We start from the raw sequence: 14272 nt of genomic DNA, 5'->3' as shown, positions 1-14272 counted from the left end.
CATATATTAATATATTTTTATTTTATAGTGGCTATTCGATAAGCATTCAACCACTGAAAAAGTATGCTGCCATGACAATAACTCGTGTCCTTGATGAATACCGAATTTAATAAAACAAAACAGAAATCAAAAGAATGAAATTTGTTATGTTGTGCATTTCTTTCACATTTGAATGTATTTTTCACTATATCCAGAAACAGATGGAGAAGCAACTGGGTGTTACTTCTTCTCAAGAACAATTAGTTTCAGATATGGCATATATGTATCTATTAATTACCCAAATGGAAATATCTTTGGCATCATTTCAAACTTCACAGTAAAAAAAATCAACTGAAAAAATAAATACTAAAAAAAAATCTCTCAAACAGTACAAAATCATGTTATATGCAACAAACACTCTTTAGTTGACGAGTAACATCAGTAAGTTCATAGATTAAACTATGTAACATTGGGATTTGGCCCTGCAGTAACCAAAGCCTTTACGGCCTCTCAATAGGTGGTATGTTGTAACAGCCATTTGGAATGTTTTTACGGATCTCCTCTAAGTTGGCAATGTCAGCCAGGATGGTGTCGATGTCATTGATCATGCCTGAAATGCTGGCTCTCAGCTGGGCTTCCTTCTCCTCCAGCTCCCTGAGTCTGGGCCTCAGCTCTTTCTCCACGCGGTTGCGGCTTTTAGCGATGGCGTTCTCAAGGTCGGCCACTCGTTTGTCGTCGACTGTCCCAGGAGTTCCTGGAAAGCAATATCATAGTTATATATACTGAATCCTTACTCATCGCTGGAGTTTGGAATTAAGATCAAGTTATGAAAATATATTCTGCCTCCAACATGTCATCATCCAGTTTGATAATTATCTTTAATAGACAAGTCTAAGTTTCCCATACTTGACTGTATATTTTGCATGAAGTGAATTACTGTTATAACTCACCCAGTGAGCTCATAATATCAGTGATTGTCTTTAAAGTATCACTAACAGCATCCCTGGCATTCTTTGCATTTCCAAGTGCTCCAGTAGACTCCATGACAGCCTGATTTGACAAACAAAGGATAGAAAGTTTAGCATGCAACTCCAAAGTAAATATGATTTCAAATAGTTTGCTCAAATAGTTTTATGTAAGCAGACATTCTTACATTCTTCGCTTGATTAATCTGTGCTTTTGCCTTGTTTTTCTCTTCATTCAATCTGTCCCTAGTTACAGATGCTTGTATATTCAGTCCATCTACGTCCGCTTTCAGTTTGGTTGCAGCTTCCAAAATATCGCTAGAAGACGGAAGAGAATCGGACATTCCCTGTGGAGACACATACAAGCACCCTGTGAGCACATTCAAAACTTTCTGTATACAGTTCAAATAGGCCAACTCATCTCGGGTCATTTAGTAAACTTGTGACAGACATTGTGAGAAACTGAACTGGTCTCTCTGTAAAATTGACATAATAATGGCATTGGCACAAATATTGTTTTTAGAAATGAATTAGGTGAACACTCAAGATAACAGGTCGCCATACCTCCAGTTTGGTTGCAGTGCTTGTAAGAGAGTCAATAGTATCCTGAGCATCTCTGTAGTGAGGAGCCATTGCATCCAAAATGTCCTGAGTCTTGATGTTGTCTGCTATGGCCTTCTGGATGGTGTCATTGATGGCAGGCAGTTTTGCAATGGCAGCATCGGCAAGATCCTTATTACCACCAATCTGGTCATCAAAATCTGAGGAAAGACAAAAGAGACATTTAGGTAAATTGTGTTGGATAGTTTAAATGATGGCAGAACATTATCTGGAGATATATACACTACTGCTCAAAAGTTTGGGGAGGTATGACTTTTTTTGAAGAAATTAATATTTTTATTCAGCAAAGGATGCATTAAATTGATCAAATGTGGCAGTAGACATTTATTATGTTCAAATAAATGCTGTTCTTTTTAACTTCCTATTCATCAAAGAACATGGTTTTCACAAAAATATTAAGCAACACAACTGTTTTTAACATTGATAATAATAAGAAATGTTTCTTGAGCACCAAATCAGCATATAAGAAGGATTATGTGACAAAGAGTTTGTTCACCATTACAGTAACAGTTATTTAAAATTGTAATAATATTTCACAATATTCCTTGTTTTTGCTGTATTTTAAATCAAATGCAACCTTGGTGAGCAGAAGAGACGCCTTTCGAAAACATAAAAAATCTTGCCGACCACAAACTTCTGAACGGTAATGTGTATATGATATTTAATAGCTTAAAATCCATTGTTCATCCGCACCTTTGAGCGTCTCTAGTGTCTTTTCCAGACTATCTTTGTTGTTGGCAAAGATTTCCAGAGATTTATTTGTGACTGCTTCAGCTGCGTTTGCCCTGGCAAGAAGTTTGTCTTGAACCTTAAATCAAATAAAAACATTAGTCAAGTTTTCTGCTGACCCAGGAAATGCACTAAAGGTCAATGTTTCCACAGATATATAAAAGTAAGTCTTGTTGCAAATTCTTGGTTAAATCAAGCTCATTTTCAGTCATCACATTCTTACACATCTTTCACATATTTTTCAGTGGTTTCTGAGCATCTACACAGTCTCAGGAAGGTTTAACAGAGGATCTTGTTTACCTGTTGGAAAGTCTTGGCCTTATTGAACAGATCAGCTGTCTCTTTCTGTTCATTGAGCATATACTGCTGAAAGTCCTGGTATTGTGATAGATTCCCCTCCACCATACCCTTCAGACTGTCAAACATGGAAACCACACCAGCAATGTCCTTCTGCAGAAACAGAAAGGTTTTGACTAACAACTTCCAGAAACGCAATAGAGTCATACAATAACACACTCACACACAAATATACATTTTCAGAGGAACCTGGTTAAAATGTCTTACTCTGTGATAATTTAGAAGCATATATATATATATATACAGTATATATATATAACTTTCTTTCTTTTACTGTTGTAGTAGTTCATTCTGTTTTATAAGTATTTTTTAATGCTGAATGTGAGCTAAGGGAAATGTCGTATCTGATGCTTTCATTGTAGTAACTTTATTTTTAATTGTGTACTACACATTGATCATTTTATATAGTGTATTTTTTTAGACTCCAGTAACAGGCAAATAGTTTCTGGAAAATAATCGGGTTGTGAACAAAGACTTGAGGCTCCTGTATTCCCCTTATTTTTACTCAAACTATATAAATATTGAATCCATATTCACTACCGTCAGAGGCTTTGGAAGTTTCTTCTCCAGGTCAGATAACTGTTTCAGAGTGTTCTGAGCTACTTCGCTCTCCTTTCTGGCTGTATCAGTTAGTTTAGTGGCCTTATTCTCCATGTCAAGTACTTTGGTTACATCTGCTTCATACCTGAGAACAACATCATTAGAAAGTAAGCTCAGCCTTTACCTCTGCACAATGAAGGTAACAGTTCTGTACTGAGGAGAGAATGCTCTTGTTTAACAATGTTTCTCATTCAAACGTTGAGCTATAAGCAACTTACAGTTTTTTGAGGTCCTTGACCTGGTCTTTGACCTTATTTTCTCGGTTGATGACACCTCGGATGAGATCTAGGGCTTTCTCAGATTCGGTTAGAGAATTGGCTGCAATGGTCTCCACCGTCACTGCCTCACCTTGATGCCTGGAAAGGAAAACACCAGTCAGTTTTACACAAAATTGATGCACAACATATGTAGTACAGCAGATAAGCAAGTGAAGTTGAAGTCTATTCAATGGCTAAATGCATTTTTAATTATTCTCAAGTAAAAAAAAAACATGCAAAATGCAGTAATGCAACTAAATAATGGATAGTTATTATAGCAAAATAAATAAGCTTATCAGCTTTTAATCTTTTGTTGTTGATGTGGTTATGCGGAAGGTCAAACTCTGGATTTTAATATATTTCAGTGTTTGATTTATGACTTTTGTTCAATAATAATGTCTTCACTTAATGTTCCATGTAAAGTCTGGGGATAAAACAGTTCACAACCACATTTTAATGTGTAACTGTGAAAACTATTCAAGCCTTTGTTGGCTAAGCAAGTGTCTTATTAGTGCACATGTAGTTATGGGTCACAACATGTTGTGCTGTTTCACTGTCATTTGAGAAAAACACATGACATACTGCTCAGCAAGATCAGCAGCTCTCTGAACCAAATCAAACAAGGTGTCAGCACCTGGCACCCCATCACCTGAGGGAAACTCCTGAAATAGACATATTACAAAAATACTGAGAATTTTCAAAACAACAATAATTATACTTTTACTAACCCTCTATGCGATAGTTACGCTATAGATCACCTTTCAACAACCGGCTGAAAACCAAATGCTAAACAAAAACACCAATATTAATATAATACCACCCATATAAAATATAATAATTAAATACTCACAGCCTGCTGGATGTCCCGTTTGGCCTGTTGCAGTTTTAACCCGATGTCACTGATGAGGTTACGGATTTCTGAAACTTCCGTTCTGTACTGCTGATCCTTGTTTCTGATCCCATCCACTGTTGTCAACAAAGCCTCCATGTTTCTGTCCTCTCTCAGCTGGGATCGGCTAATGCTCGCCAGTTTATCCTGAAGCTGTTTCTCTGTACCTATTTGGTATTAAAAAAATAGTTTAAATAAAACAATGAACTAACTAGAAAAAATTAATTAATCAAAACAAAGGAAGGATTTTTTTTTGTACTTGTGAGTTCATTTGCTCTGATTTCCAGGTTTTGGACCATGACTTCTGCGGCCCTAATAGCCCGTTCCATCTGAGCATCGTTGACTGGAGCATCATCACCTCCAATTCCTTTAAATAAATCCTCCATTTCCTGCAGCTGTCGTGCATAAACCTCTATCTGAATTAAAACACAAAGACCAACATTTATCTACCATAATTTGTCAACATTTATTCTTAATACCTCTACTTTAGCAGCTGCGCAGGGACTGGATCCAACGCTAAATGTCATCATTTAATGTTGTTTAATCATTTTTAGCCTTGAGTGGGCTTTTTTCCTCTTGTTATGTAGGTTTGGTAAATGCACTACAGCATTGAGATTGTGTATGAGATCAGTCTTGACTGTGTGTGCTGGTCCCTGGGCAAACAGCACATTTAATTCCACCCACACAGTCAGTGTTCAAGATCGGCTGCAGAGCAACATACCGTTATATCACTCCAGATAATAAACAATCATCAAACCCAGCAGGATTCTCTCATCTTTTCTTTCATACACATAAAGTGTAAAGTGCTTCTTTTGACATGATAGCACAAATTAAATGATCGTTATTTTCTCATGGTTAAATCACACACTCACACACACACACTCGAACACACACACACACTCGAACACACACACACACACACACACACACACACACACACACACACACACACACACACACACACACACACACGTATAAGTATGGATGATTAGTAATTTAAGTAATTATTATTTAGCAAGGACACATTAAATTGTTTAAAATTGACAGCAAAGATATTTATAATATCACAAAAGGTTTCTATTTCAAAACAATGCTGTTCTTTTGAATTTTCTATTCATCAAAGAATCCTGAAAAAATGTACCACAGTTTCCACAAAAAGATTAAGTAGCACAACTGTTTTCAACATTGATAATAATAATAAATACTACAGTTTTTTACAATCACTTTGCTACTATTTTCAGAACCTTGATGTCATTTTTCAAAACTCTAGACACAAAACTCAAAACGGTTATCACTTGTAACACAGGCTGTCTAATGTTCAAAACATTGCATTGTGCATTCACATCTTTAAAGAAATCTTGCACTTGCACAATCATTGGTTCAAAAAACAAATTTACTGTGAAATACTATTGAAACATAACTATAGATCACCCACACACAAGCAACCGATAGTTTCACTGTGTCATTGTTCGTACAATCATTAAATATTGTAGAACAAAATAGGTGATCCAGGTTTCATTATGGTCTACATGTACAGTAAATACATCTCTGTAAAAGCACTGCAGTAGTAGAGAGAATACACACATAGTGGAATCACTGAACAAAGTGTGTAATATATTGATGCAAAACACTAGTGCAATCACAACACAGGTTTATTGGAATCAAAGCAAAAATATTAAATATTAGGCTACATCCATGGATATTGTAGTCTAATTGGTTCATGCTAATTGGTGACAATGAATCTCGTTATCTTGAAACTGTCATGATTTACTGTAAACATGGAAGATTGTGTGTCTGTTTCCATACAACTATGCATTAAGAGTAATGCAACGGTTACTTATCATTTTGAGCGGTTGTATCAATTGATAGTTAGATCATTGTAAGGAAATGAATAGACACTCATTTGAAAAGTAATGTGTGAATTGGCTTTTGAAATAGTAGTACTGTGATGTTAAGTTGTGTCATATTGAACAGGTGATTTTTGTTGAATGAACAAATGATCTAAGTTTTATGTGTATTGTATCCAAGCAATAGAGTTTTGAAAAATGTGCATTTTGATCATTGGTTGTGAGTTTTGTGTCTAGAGTTGTGAAAAATGACATCAAGGTTCTGAAAATAGTAACAAAATGATTGTAAAAAACTGTAATACTAATAAATGTTTCTTAAGCACCAAATCAATATTTAAAAATGATTTCTGAAGGATCATGTGACACTAAAGACTGGAGTAATGCTGAAAATTCAGTTTTGTCACCACAGGAATAAATTGCATTTTAAAATAGATTAAAATATAAAAAAAATTAATGTAATAATATTTCAACAATATTCCTGTTTTTACAGTATTTTTGATCAAATAATTGAATATTTTGTATTTCTTTATTTTGTTTTCAGTTCTGCAATGTCTTACCTTGCTCTTGACTGGGTTAAAGCAGGATGGACATGTTGATTTCTCACACTTGAGTCCATCGTAACCTTCCTTACACTTGCACTGGCCTTTATCGCTGCATGAATTCGACACAGAGCCCAGACGATTGCAGTTGCAGGCTACAGTGAGAAAAGAAAGCAAAAACTGAGGTGACTTTCACTCTGATGGATTTTGTATTTCACTTTACTGGTATTGTATGCAGCATTATATATATGCTTGTGAGAGTCAAGGTATTTTTCTGTACCCTGACATGGGTCTGTGGGGTAACTGTGGTGGTATCCATCTTCACAGTTCTCACACTTGGGGCCGTTGCTGTGGTTCAGGCACTTCCGACACTCCCCTGTTCGGCGGTCACAGTTGCCGATGGCGTTCTGGTCCACATGGCCATAACACTGGCAGGGCTGGCACTGTTTGGGAGGGCCATACTCTCCCAGGGGGTCTCCATAAAAACCGTCATCACATATTTCGCAACGAGAGCCTTTAAAAACATGACAAACAGAAATAATGAGATTCAAACTGTTTTTATAGTTAAATTTAAAGTTAAATCTAAATCTAGTGCATGACTACTAGAATTGGAGTATAGTGCATGACTCATACTTTTACGCTACTTTTATAGTGCTTTTTGACATACTTTCATTATATTGAAAAGAGAAGCCAGAAGGAAAAATTTGTTTAGATTTTTGGGTGTACATTCCCTTTAAGAACCATCTACATGATGTTTCCCTGTTCTTTTGCTCCGTGTTCCTCACCTGTAGTCCCCCGGGGACAGCGGGCACACATCACATCCTGGGTTCCTGGAATAACATAGCAAGCCTCACCCTCGGGACAAGGACACTTCTGGCAGGAGTTGGACTGTTGGCGGTTGACATAATAACCTTTAGGGCACATCTGCAGATTTGGTATCTCATCAGCCGAGTAACAGCCTCCTGTAAACATAACAAATCCACTTTTCTCAGCTCAGGCTCCTTCTTTTTCAGAACTGAAGCACAAACACGCATTAACCACTGAAATAACAAACCTGTTTCTGGATCACATGTTCCACCCTGACAGGAGCAGGGATCACAGGGGCTTCGGGGGCCTTGACCAGGGTAACGCCTCCTGTATCCAGTGGCACAGCGCTCACAAAACAGTCCATCATAACCAGCAGGGCATCTGCACTTTTCTACCCAGACTGCAGGGGTGCCGGGACCCAGTTTAGCTGACACCAGAGAGACATCATCCAGATAACCACGTCCTGTTGTGAAACCAGACACACAATTCTTTTATTCTGAATTACATTCTGTGTGCATGTTTAAAACAGTTTATGTATGTACATCATTGGATTGGAGAGATTAAACACTCACCATTTTCACCAAATGTTCCTCTGATTTTAATGGCTGTAAGATTGCTCAGAAGTGTTTGAAATTCCGTGGATGAGAGTTGCGGTTTCCATTTGCTTCCAGGCTGTTCGTCCAGTCTGTGAAATATGGTAATAATTATTATCAGCCTAAGACATATACCTTTTTAAAAAATGTATCATTTTGTACCAATTCTACAATCTTTTGAACGGTAGTGCATATACAATATTGAACAAAACAAAACGATCAAACCCTCTCTAAAATTGGCCAATAACTGATATGGTAAGCATATATAATACATCCCTTAAAAAAAAAATCTATAGTCTTAAATAGTAGCAGGGACCAGGGCAGGGTAAAAACCACTCACGTTAATTTAGAAAACATAAAGATCTAGTTATTACTGATGATGTTACTCACTTGAACGTGTAGGCGATTTTCTTTCCACAGGGCACCACAGTTCTCAAGTCTCCTAGTGAAGCAGACACCTTAAGACCTGCTCCTTCTAGCATGACATCAGAGATGGAAGGACGACGGACGCCTCTGTCCAGACGCAGAGAGAAGGTGAGTGTCTGACCGTAGCTCAATGCCTTATTCCCCAGGTAAGATGCTGTATTAAACACAGAAGCACAAGAGTCAAGGAAATGACAATGCATCAATGATAATTACTGATATTGCCCATAATTAATAAAAATAAAAAAGTACTATCATACCGGGAGCAAACAGATAAACGGGAAGGATCTCTTTAGAGATCACCTCAAGGTCTTTGTGAGTGGGAGACCACCTGAATTGCACTTGTGAGGAGCTCACACCTTGACCAGTGGCAGCCCGCCAGCCCTCAGGTCCTGTGAGACGAGACAAATGAAATGAACAAAGACAACTAAAACCAAATGTGACTTACTAAAACCAGAGGTTACACATCAAGCTCACCATTTTCAAAAGTTGAAGTGATGTTGTGAATGGAATATCCGTCAGCTGAAGAGCACACACTTGAATGGCCATTGCAAAAGCAGGGCAGACACTCCTCTGTATTATATGTAAGACGGCCATTGTTACGTGACCGACAGCTTAGCCTGCAGGAGAAGATCATTAATTAAACCAAACAAACCTTCATATTAATAGTCAGATAGCAGTCAGAGATGTAGGGCTCATTATTCTCACCTCGAAGGCTTACATCCATTGGGAGTCACTTGAGAGCCATCATCACAGCGATCACACTTGTCTCCATAAATTCCCTGTTTACACGCACACCGTCCCTCATTGTTGCAGAACGGTCCTTGAGAACCTGAACAGAACAAAGCATATATGCATTTTGAACAACGTAACTACACTTAAACACTTAAGGCACTTAAGCCACAATTAAAAACGTATAACTAACTAACTATATTTGCATTATATAACAAAATATCAAAAACAAGTAGCAAGAAATTTAGTACATGCACACTTTTCTTTTTCAATTCATTTTCAATTATGCAGCATCAAAATATTGCACAAAATGAAGAAAACTATCAATTGCTTTTGAAAACATTCTAAAAGATAGTTCATCCCAAAAACTAAAATTCTTTCCTATATGACTTGGAGCACAACAGGAGAGTAAATAAATGTTCAGCTCACCTGCAGTGTTGCAGTTGCAAGGCACACAGTTGTCTCCTGCCCTCTGGTGGTGGTATCCTTCCTTACAGTTTTCACAGTGCCGCCCTTCTGTGTTTCTCTGGCAGTTTATACAGTACAGTTCTCCTAGATGATCTTCTCTGCAGTACTGAGCTTTACCATGACACGAACAAGTAGTGGAGGCTGCAAGACAACATGTCAAGATAAGTTACTTGGTGCCAATAACGTTCCCCTGTTCAAAGAAGGGCCCCGTCAGGGGGGGCTCAGCCCACAATGAGGGTTTTGTTTAAAAAAGAAATAAATAATATATTGTTTGTATACCAGAACAATAATATGTATAACCATTATCAATATAGACTCTACACTACCTATCAAGTCAATCCCTGAATAATGAATCAATTTCTAATCATTGTAAATAACCAGCTAATATTCATTAATATTCATTAAGAATATAGACAAACGTTATATTACTGTAATTGTCTAGATTAGCAATATGTGGATAAAATATTTGTTTAAAAATTATTTTTCAACACATAGTTTTAAACACTATTCTTTTTTTAACTCTATAGCTTTAAAGAAGATCTACATTTTTCATTTGTATTCAGGGAGATAAGATAACATGAAAAATATGTCATGCTTTAAGTTTAGTGAAGGATTTCTGTCATTAACATGAAAATGAAATGACCACTATAACCAGTAGATGGCAGCAGAGGACCACTCATTAGCTCATTTGCCCTTTAATAGTTCTTTTCATGTGTTTTGTTTTTGGATTTATTATAAAAATGAATATCATAACACATTTTTTATTGCACTTAAGTCTGAATTATAGCAAAAATAGGAAAAGTCACAAAGTCTCATGCCATTTAGATGAAAGGAATTTCATTTAAATAAACAAACAAACAAAAATAAATAAATAAATAAATAAATAGCCCAGGTTTTACAGTGGATGGGAAACTACAGTGGATGCTCTTGAATTGCTCCCGCATCATATTATGTAAACTGCATTTATGATAAAGATCTACACAGATACAGAATTACAGATATCATAACAATTTATCAATAAATGCACACACGTTGTCCTCTGCTTCTGACACTGGCGCTGCGCCCCATAAAGATGTTGACCAACTTTCTATGATTTAGGAATCTGCTGAATAACGTTTTACAATCTTTAAAAAAAGAAAGCATCACATTGCTAAAGTTAACTGGCGCCAGTCAAGTTTTTAGTGGTATTGCTGTGAGCATGGGAAATAACATCTAAAGACCTTCTTATACTTATAAAAACAAACGGTGCCATCAATGCAGTAAATAACACCCAGCCCTAAGGTATATTCACTCACTCTCTAGGATATTACATAGACAATTACTCAAACCCACAAACCATAAGCTACCAGAGCATACAATGACAAAACCACAAATGCCTATGAGGATCAACAAGCATCTGAAAGACACACCGGACATCCAGGGTGGACATCTTTTAAAAGGAAAGAGAAATGCCCTCAGCTGTGTAAGCACATTAGATCATGTAGGATTACCTGCAATAAAACAGCCTAGTCTATGTTCAGCCAGGCCTACAGAATGCTGAACACACAGACGATAATAGATGTTTGATTATAGACTCGCTTTGAGGGTAGGACAAGCTCACTCTTGTAGGTAATTTATCACCAAGATATAATACAGTAATATTAGGTCAGCATGAACCAAACGTCATCCACTCAGAACAGACATTCCATTCCTTCTAATGTGGCAACATCAGGGTCCCTCACAGGTGAGCAACAGGCAGGCAGCAACAACAGCTAAACCTAAGCGTAAGACAAGGGTCATCCTTAAAAGTAAACAGTGGACCCTTTGTACAGACTGATGTTCCGTTTCCAGTTTTAAGTTTTATTTATTTTTATTTGTTTTAAAATTAATTTATAACAGCGTGTACTTTGTGTTATAGGCCTATTACATGATTGGCATTAAATTAAATAGTTAGCACTCCTGCAAGGGTGTTAATAGGGCTGAGGGAGTGACTGCAATTCATTTTGATATTTGTCTCTCTTTTGACTGCCATAATTACCCTCTATATATTTATCATGGATTTTCTTTCGCTATTGGAGCAAATGGGAATGCAAAAATTATATTTGCTGTAGTCTCCTGAATTTAACCAAACATGACGAGGCCTGGAAATGTGAAAAGGGCACATAACAATGTGAGTTGATATTTATAGGGTCGTTCTCACAGAAAAGCAGAGCGCATGCGCGAGATGCTGACTAAGCAGCTGGACACGTGCAAATGTATCGAATGTTTACAAAGAAATACAATTAAAGCAGCGCAATGGAACGCAAAACAATGCTCTGTGTAATGTGCTGACTCTGAGAATGGACTTTTTTCCCTAACATTTTTCAGAATGTTAGGGAAATGATCAGAATTGAATCACCATTTTTATCGCCTTTTAGCCTATAGCCTATTGTTGTAATATAGGCCTACTGGCATAATTTGTTACATCTAAAGCCTAGTCCTGTACCAAAAAATTTTTTTTTTTTGTGTGTGTGTGTTTTTTTAGTAGCCTTCGAAAAAAAAGACGATTTCTTAAGGCATAGGTCATGACTCATAAGCATAGACTGTAATTCTTTTTTTTTTTTTAAGAAGCATAGGTCATAAGTCACCGACATCGACTGCATGTATAATAATTAGCCTATATAATTAATCTTTTTAAAGAACAGTTTTTAAAATAGTTTATGACCAGATCACTGCTTGACTACATGCTGTTTTTACATTCATAAAGTTTAAACTCATACGAGTTTAAAATCACATCACTAACCTTTATGAAAAGTATTGTGGTAATGGTGTTATATGCTATTGTTATATGATAGGTAGGCTACATGAGGTATATAATGTATGTTTGTTGTTTGTTTATATTATATATTAAAATCAAGAGTAGGCCTAAATGCAGGTATAAAGTGAGACACTTTCTGATCACTGTCACTGCTGCTGTTTACGATGCCAGATAGCCTATCCCTCAATAACACAATATCATTTTGCATGGTTAAATATAATGAAGAGAACAGAATTATTATTATTTTTTAAAGAAATGTTAAATACAAAACCTAACTTTAGTTGTCCCATTTGGACACCCTATTAAAGCTTTCTTAGATTGGAATTTATTCTGCAATCTGCTTATTACATTCGGTGATTACTGTCATAAAAAAGTCATGCCCACAAATCAGATTTTCAGCAATAGGTCTACTTAATCAAAATAGGTCTACTGCAAATGAAAGCCTTTATGTAGCTACCACTTGTCAACACACTAATGTAGAAAATAAAATGAACAGACACCTACATTGAACTGTCCCGTGAATTGGATACCAGATGCAAGCTGCGCACAGAAAGATCCAACTGCTCTTCATTTTCCACATCCAAGAAACAAGATTTAACGGCACGTTGTCTCTTTTATAGTGGCAGGTCAATATTAAGGATATTGAAGGTCCTCAGCGCGAAACAGACACCTGACGGTTGTGCCAGCTGATCCCTGCGCGCGCATTTAAAAACTTCCAACTTAACAAGCGCAGGCACGTCAAGCTCCGTGTCTCAACTGTATATTTACTCACGAGTGATTCACAGAGAATACGTGCCTGATAGGAAATGTATCATGCCATTCCTCACATAAAGACGTGTTTGATTAAACGCCTAGCTACCAGAAGTTTAGAACACCGCACACGAACAATTAAACCCATTGTTTTAAACCTAGATCTAAGTGTGCTATTAAATGTAGGCTATTAATGCTTGAGGCTGTGCTCTGTTGTGCTTAATATGCAAGCTCTAGGACTAGGCCTACTATTGTTATTAATAAAGTGACAATGCAACATGCAGCAGATACAAATTGAATAGAAGAAGCTAATTAAATTAGAAGTCATTTTCTTAGAAATGTATTATTTAAATTAACTTCCATATATTTTTGAGAAACATTTATACAATTAGCCTATCTAAAATAAAAATAAAATATGATATGACTAAAATATTAGTAAGTAAAAGTAAAAACTAAAACATTGTCATATGTGTGTACAAAATGTAATTATTATTTTCAAAAGAGTTTTCAAGTAGGCTATGTTTTTGAGGTAATATATGGGCCTATATAAATATAACTTTCATGAATTTTTGAGTTATGGAGAAAATATCAAGATAATTGCTTTGTCTGTTTGACCTGAAAAAATGTTTTCATAAAAATCATGTCTGTCTGTCTGTCTGTCTGTCTGTCTGTCTCTCTGTCTGTCTGTCTGTCTGTCTGTCTATCTATCTATATATTTATCTATCTATCTATCTATCTATCTATCTATCTATCTATCTATCTATCTATCTATCTATCTATCTATCTATCTATCTATCTATCTATCATCGTCTCTCTGTCAGTCTATCTATTGTTGTTATTATTATCATATTTATTATATTTATTTAAAGTGTTTTTTATTTATTTATTGGACTGAATTGTTAGACGTTCACACCATGACAAGAGAATGATGGCAAGAGAA

The 14272-nt window shown here is 36.3% G+C and overlaps 1 protein-coding gene across 2 annotated transcripts; it reads right to left on the bottom strand.

Annotated features, from left to right (window-relative positions):
- Positions 1-89: 89 nt before the first annotated feature.
- On the bottom strand, positions 90-13267 carry lamc2 (laminin, gamma 2). 2 transcript variants are annotated; one of them, XM_056236415.1, is made up of 22 exons: positions 13087-13267; positions 9768-9947; positions 9315-9438; positions 9084-9226; positions 8867-8998; positions 8574-8763; positions 8163-8275; positions 7838-8053; positions 7569-7745; positions 7064-7297; positions 6802-6938; positions 4657-4813; positions 4359-4564; positions 4091-4170; positions 3470-3607; positions 3192-3336; positions 2595-2741; positions 2259-2373; positions 1509-1705; positions 1133-1291; positions 930-1029; positions 90-733 (listed from the first exon to the last, which is right to left on the bottom strand). In XM_056236415.1, exons 1-22 carry the CDS (start codon positions 13160-13162, stop codon positions 480-482), a joined length of 3420 nt encoding a protein of 1139 aa, XP_056092390.1. In that variant the 5' UTR covers positions 13163-13267; the 3' UTR covers positions 90-479. The 2 variants fall into 2 exon arrangements, with proteins under 2 accessions (XP_056092390.1, XP_056092389.1); XM_056236414.1 differs by having other exon boundaries at positions 2595-2744; positions 13087-13266.
- Positions 13268-14272: the final 1005 nt, after the last annotated feature.

This window comes from Rhinichthys klamathensis, unplaced genomic scaffold (assembly GCF_029890125.1).
Source record: "Rhinichthys klamathensis goyatoka isolate OS25496 unplaced genomic scaffold, OSU_Roscu_1.1 h1tg000446l_1, whole genome shotgun sequence".
In the NCBI taxonomy this organism is placed as follows: domain Eukaryota; kingdom Metazoa; phylum Chordata; class Actinopteri; order Cypriniformes; family Leuciscidae; genus Rhinichthys; species Rhinichthys klamathensis.
Note: the sequence above shows the minus strand (reverse complement) of the source record. Positions and strands in the feature narration are given on the sequence as shown.

Coding starts and splice junctions, on each gene's coding strand:
- lamc2 (XM_056236414.1), bottom strand. CDS start 13,162: ATGTGGAAAATGAAGAGCAGTTGGATCTTTCTGTGCGCAGCTTGCATC. Junction 8,764..8,866: donor CGTTTATCTGTTTGCTCCCG/GTATGATAGTAC, acceptor TGTTTAATACAG/CATCTTACCTGGGGAATAAG. Junction 1,030..1,132: donor AGATTAATCAAGCGAAGAAT/GTAAGAATGTCT, acceptor TTGTCAAATCAG/GCTGTCATGGAGTCTACTGG.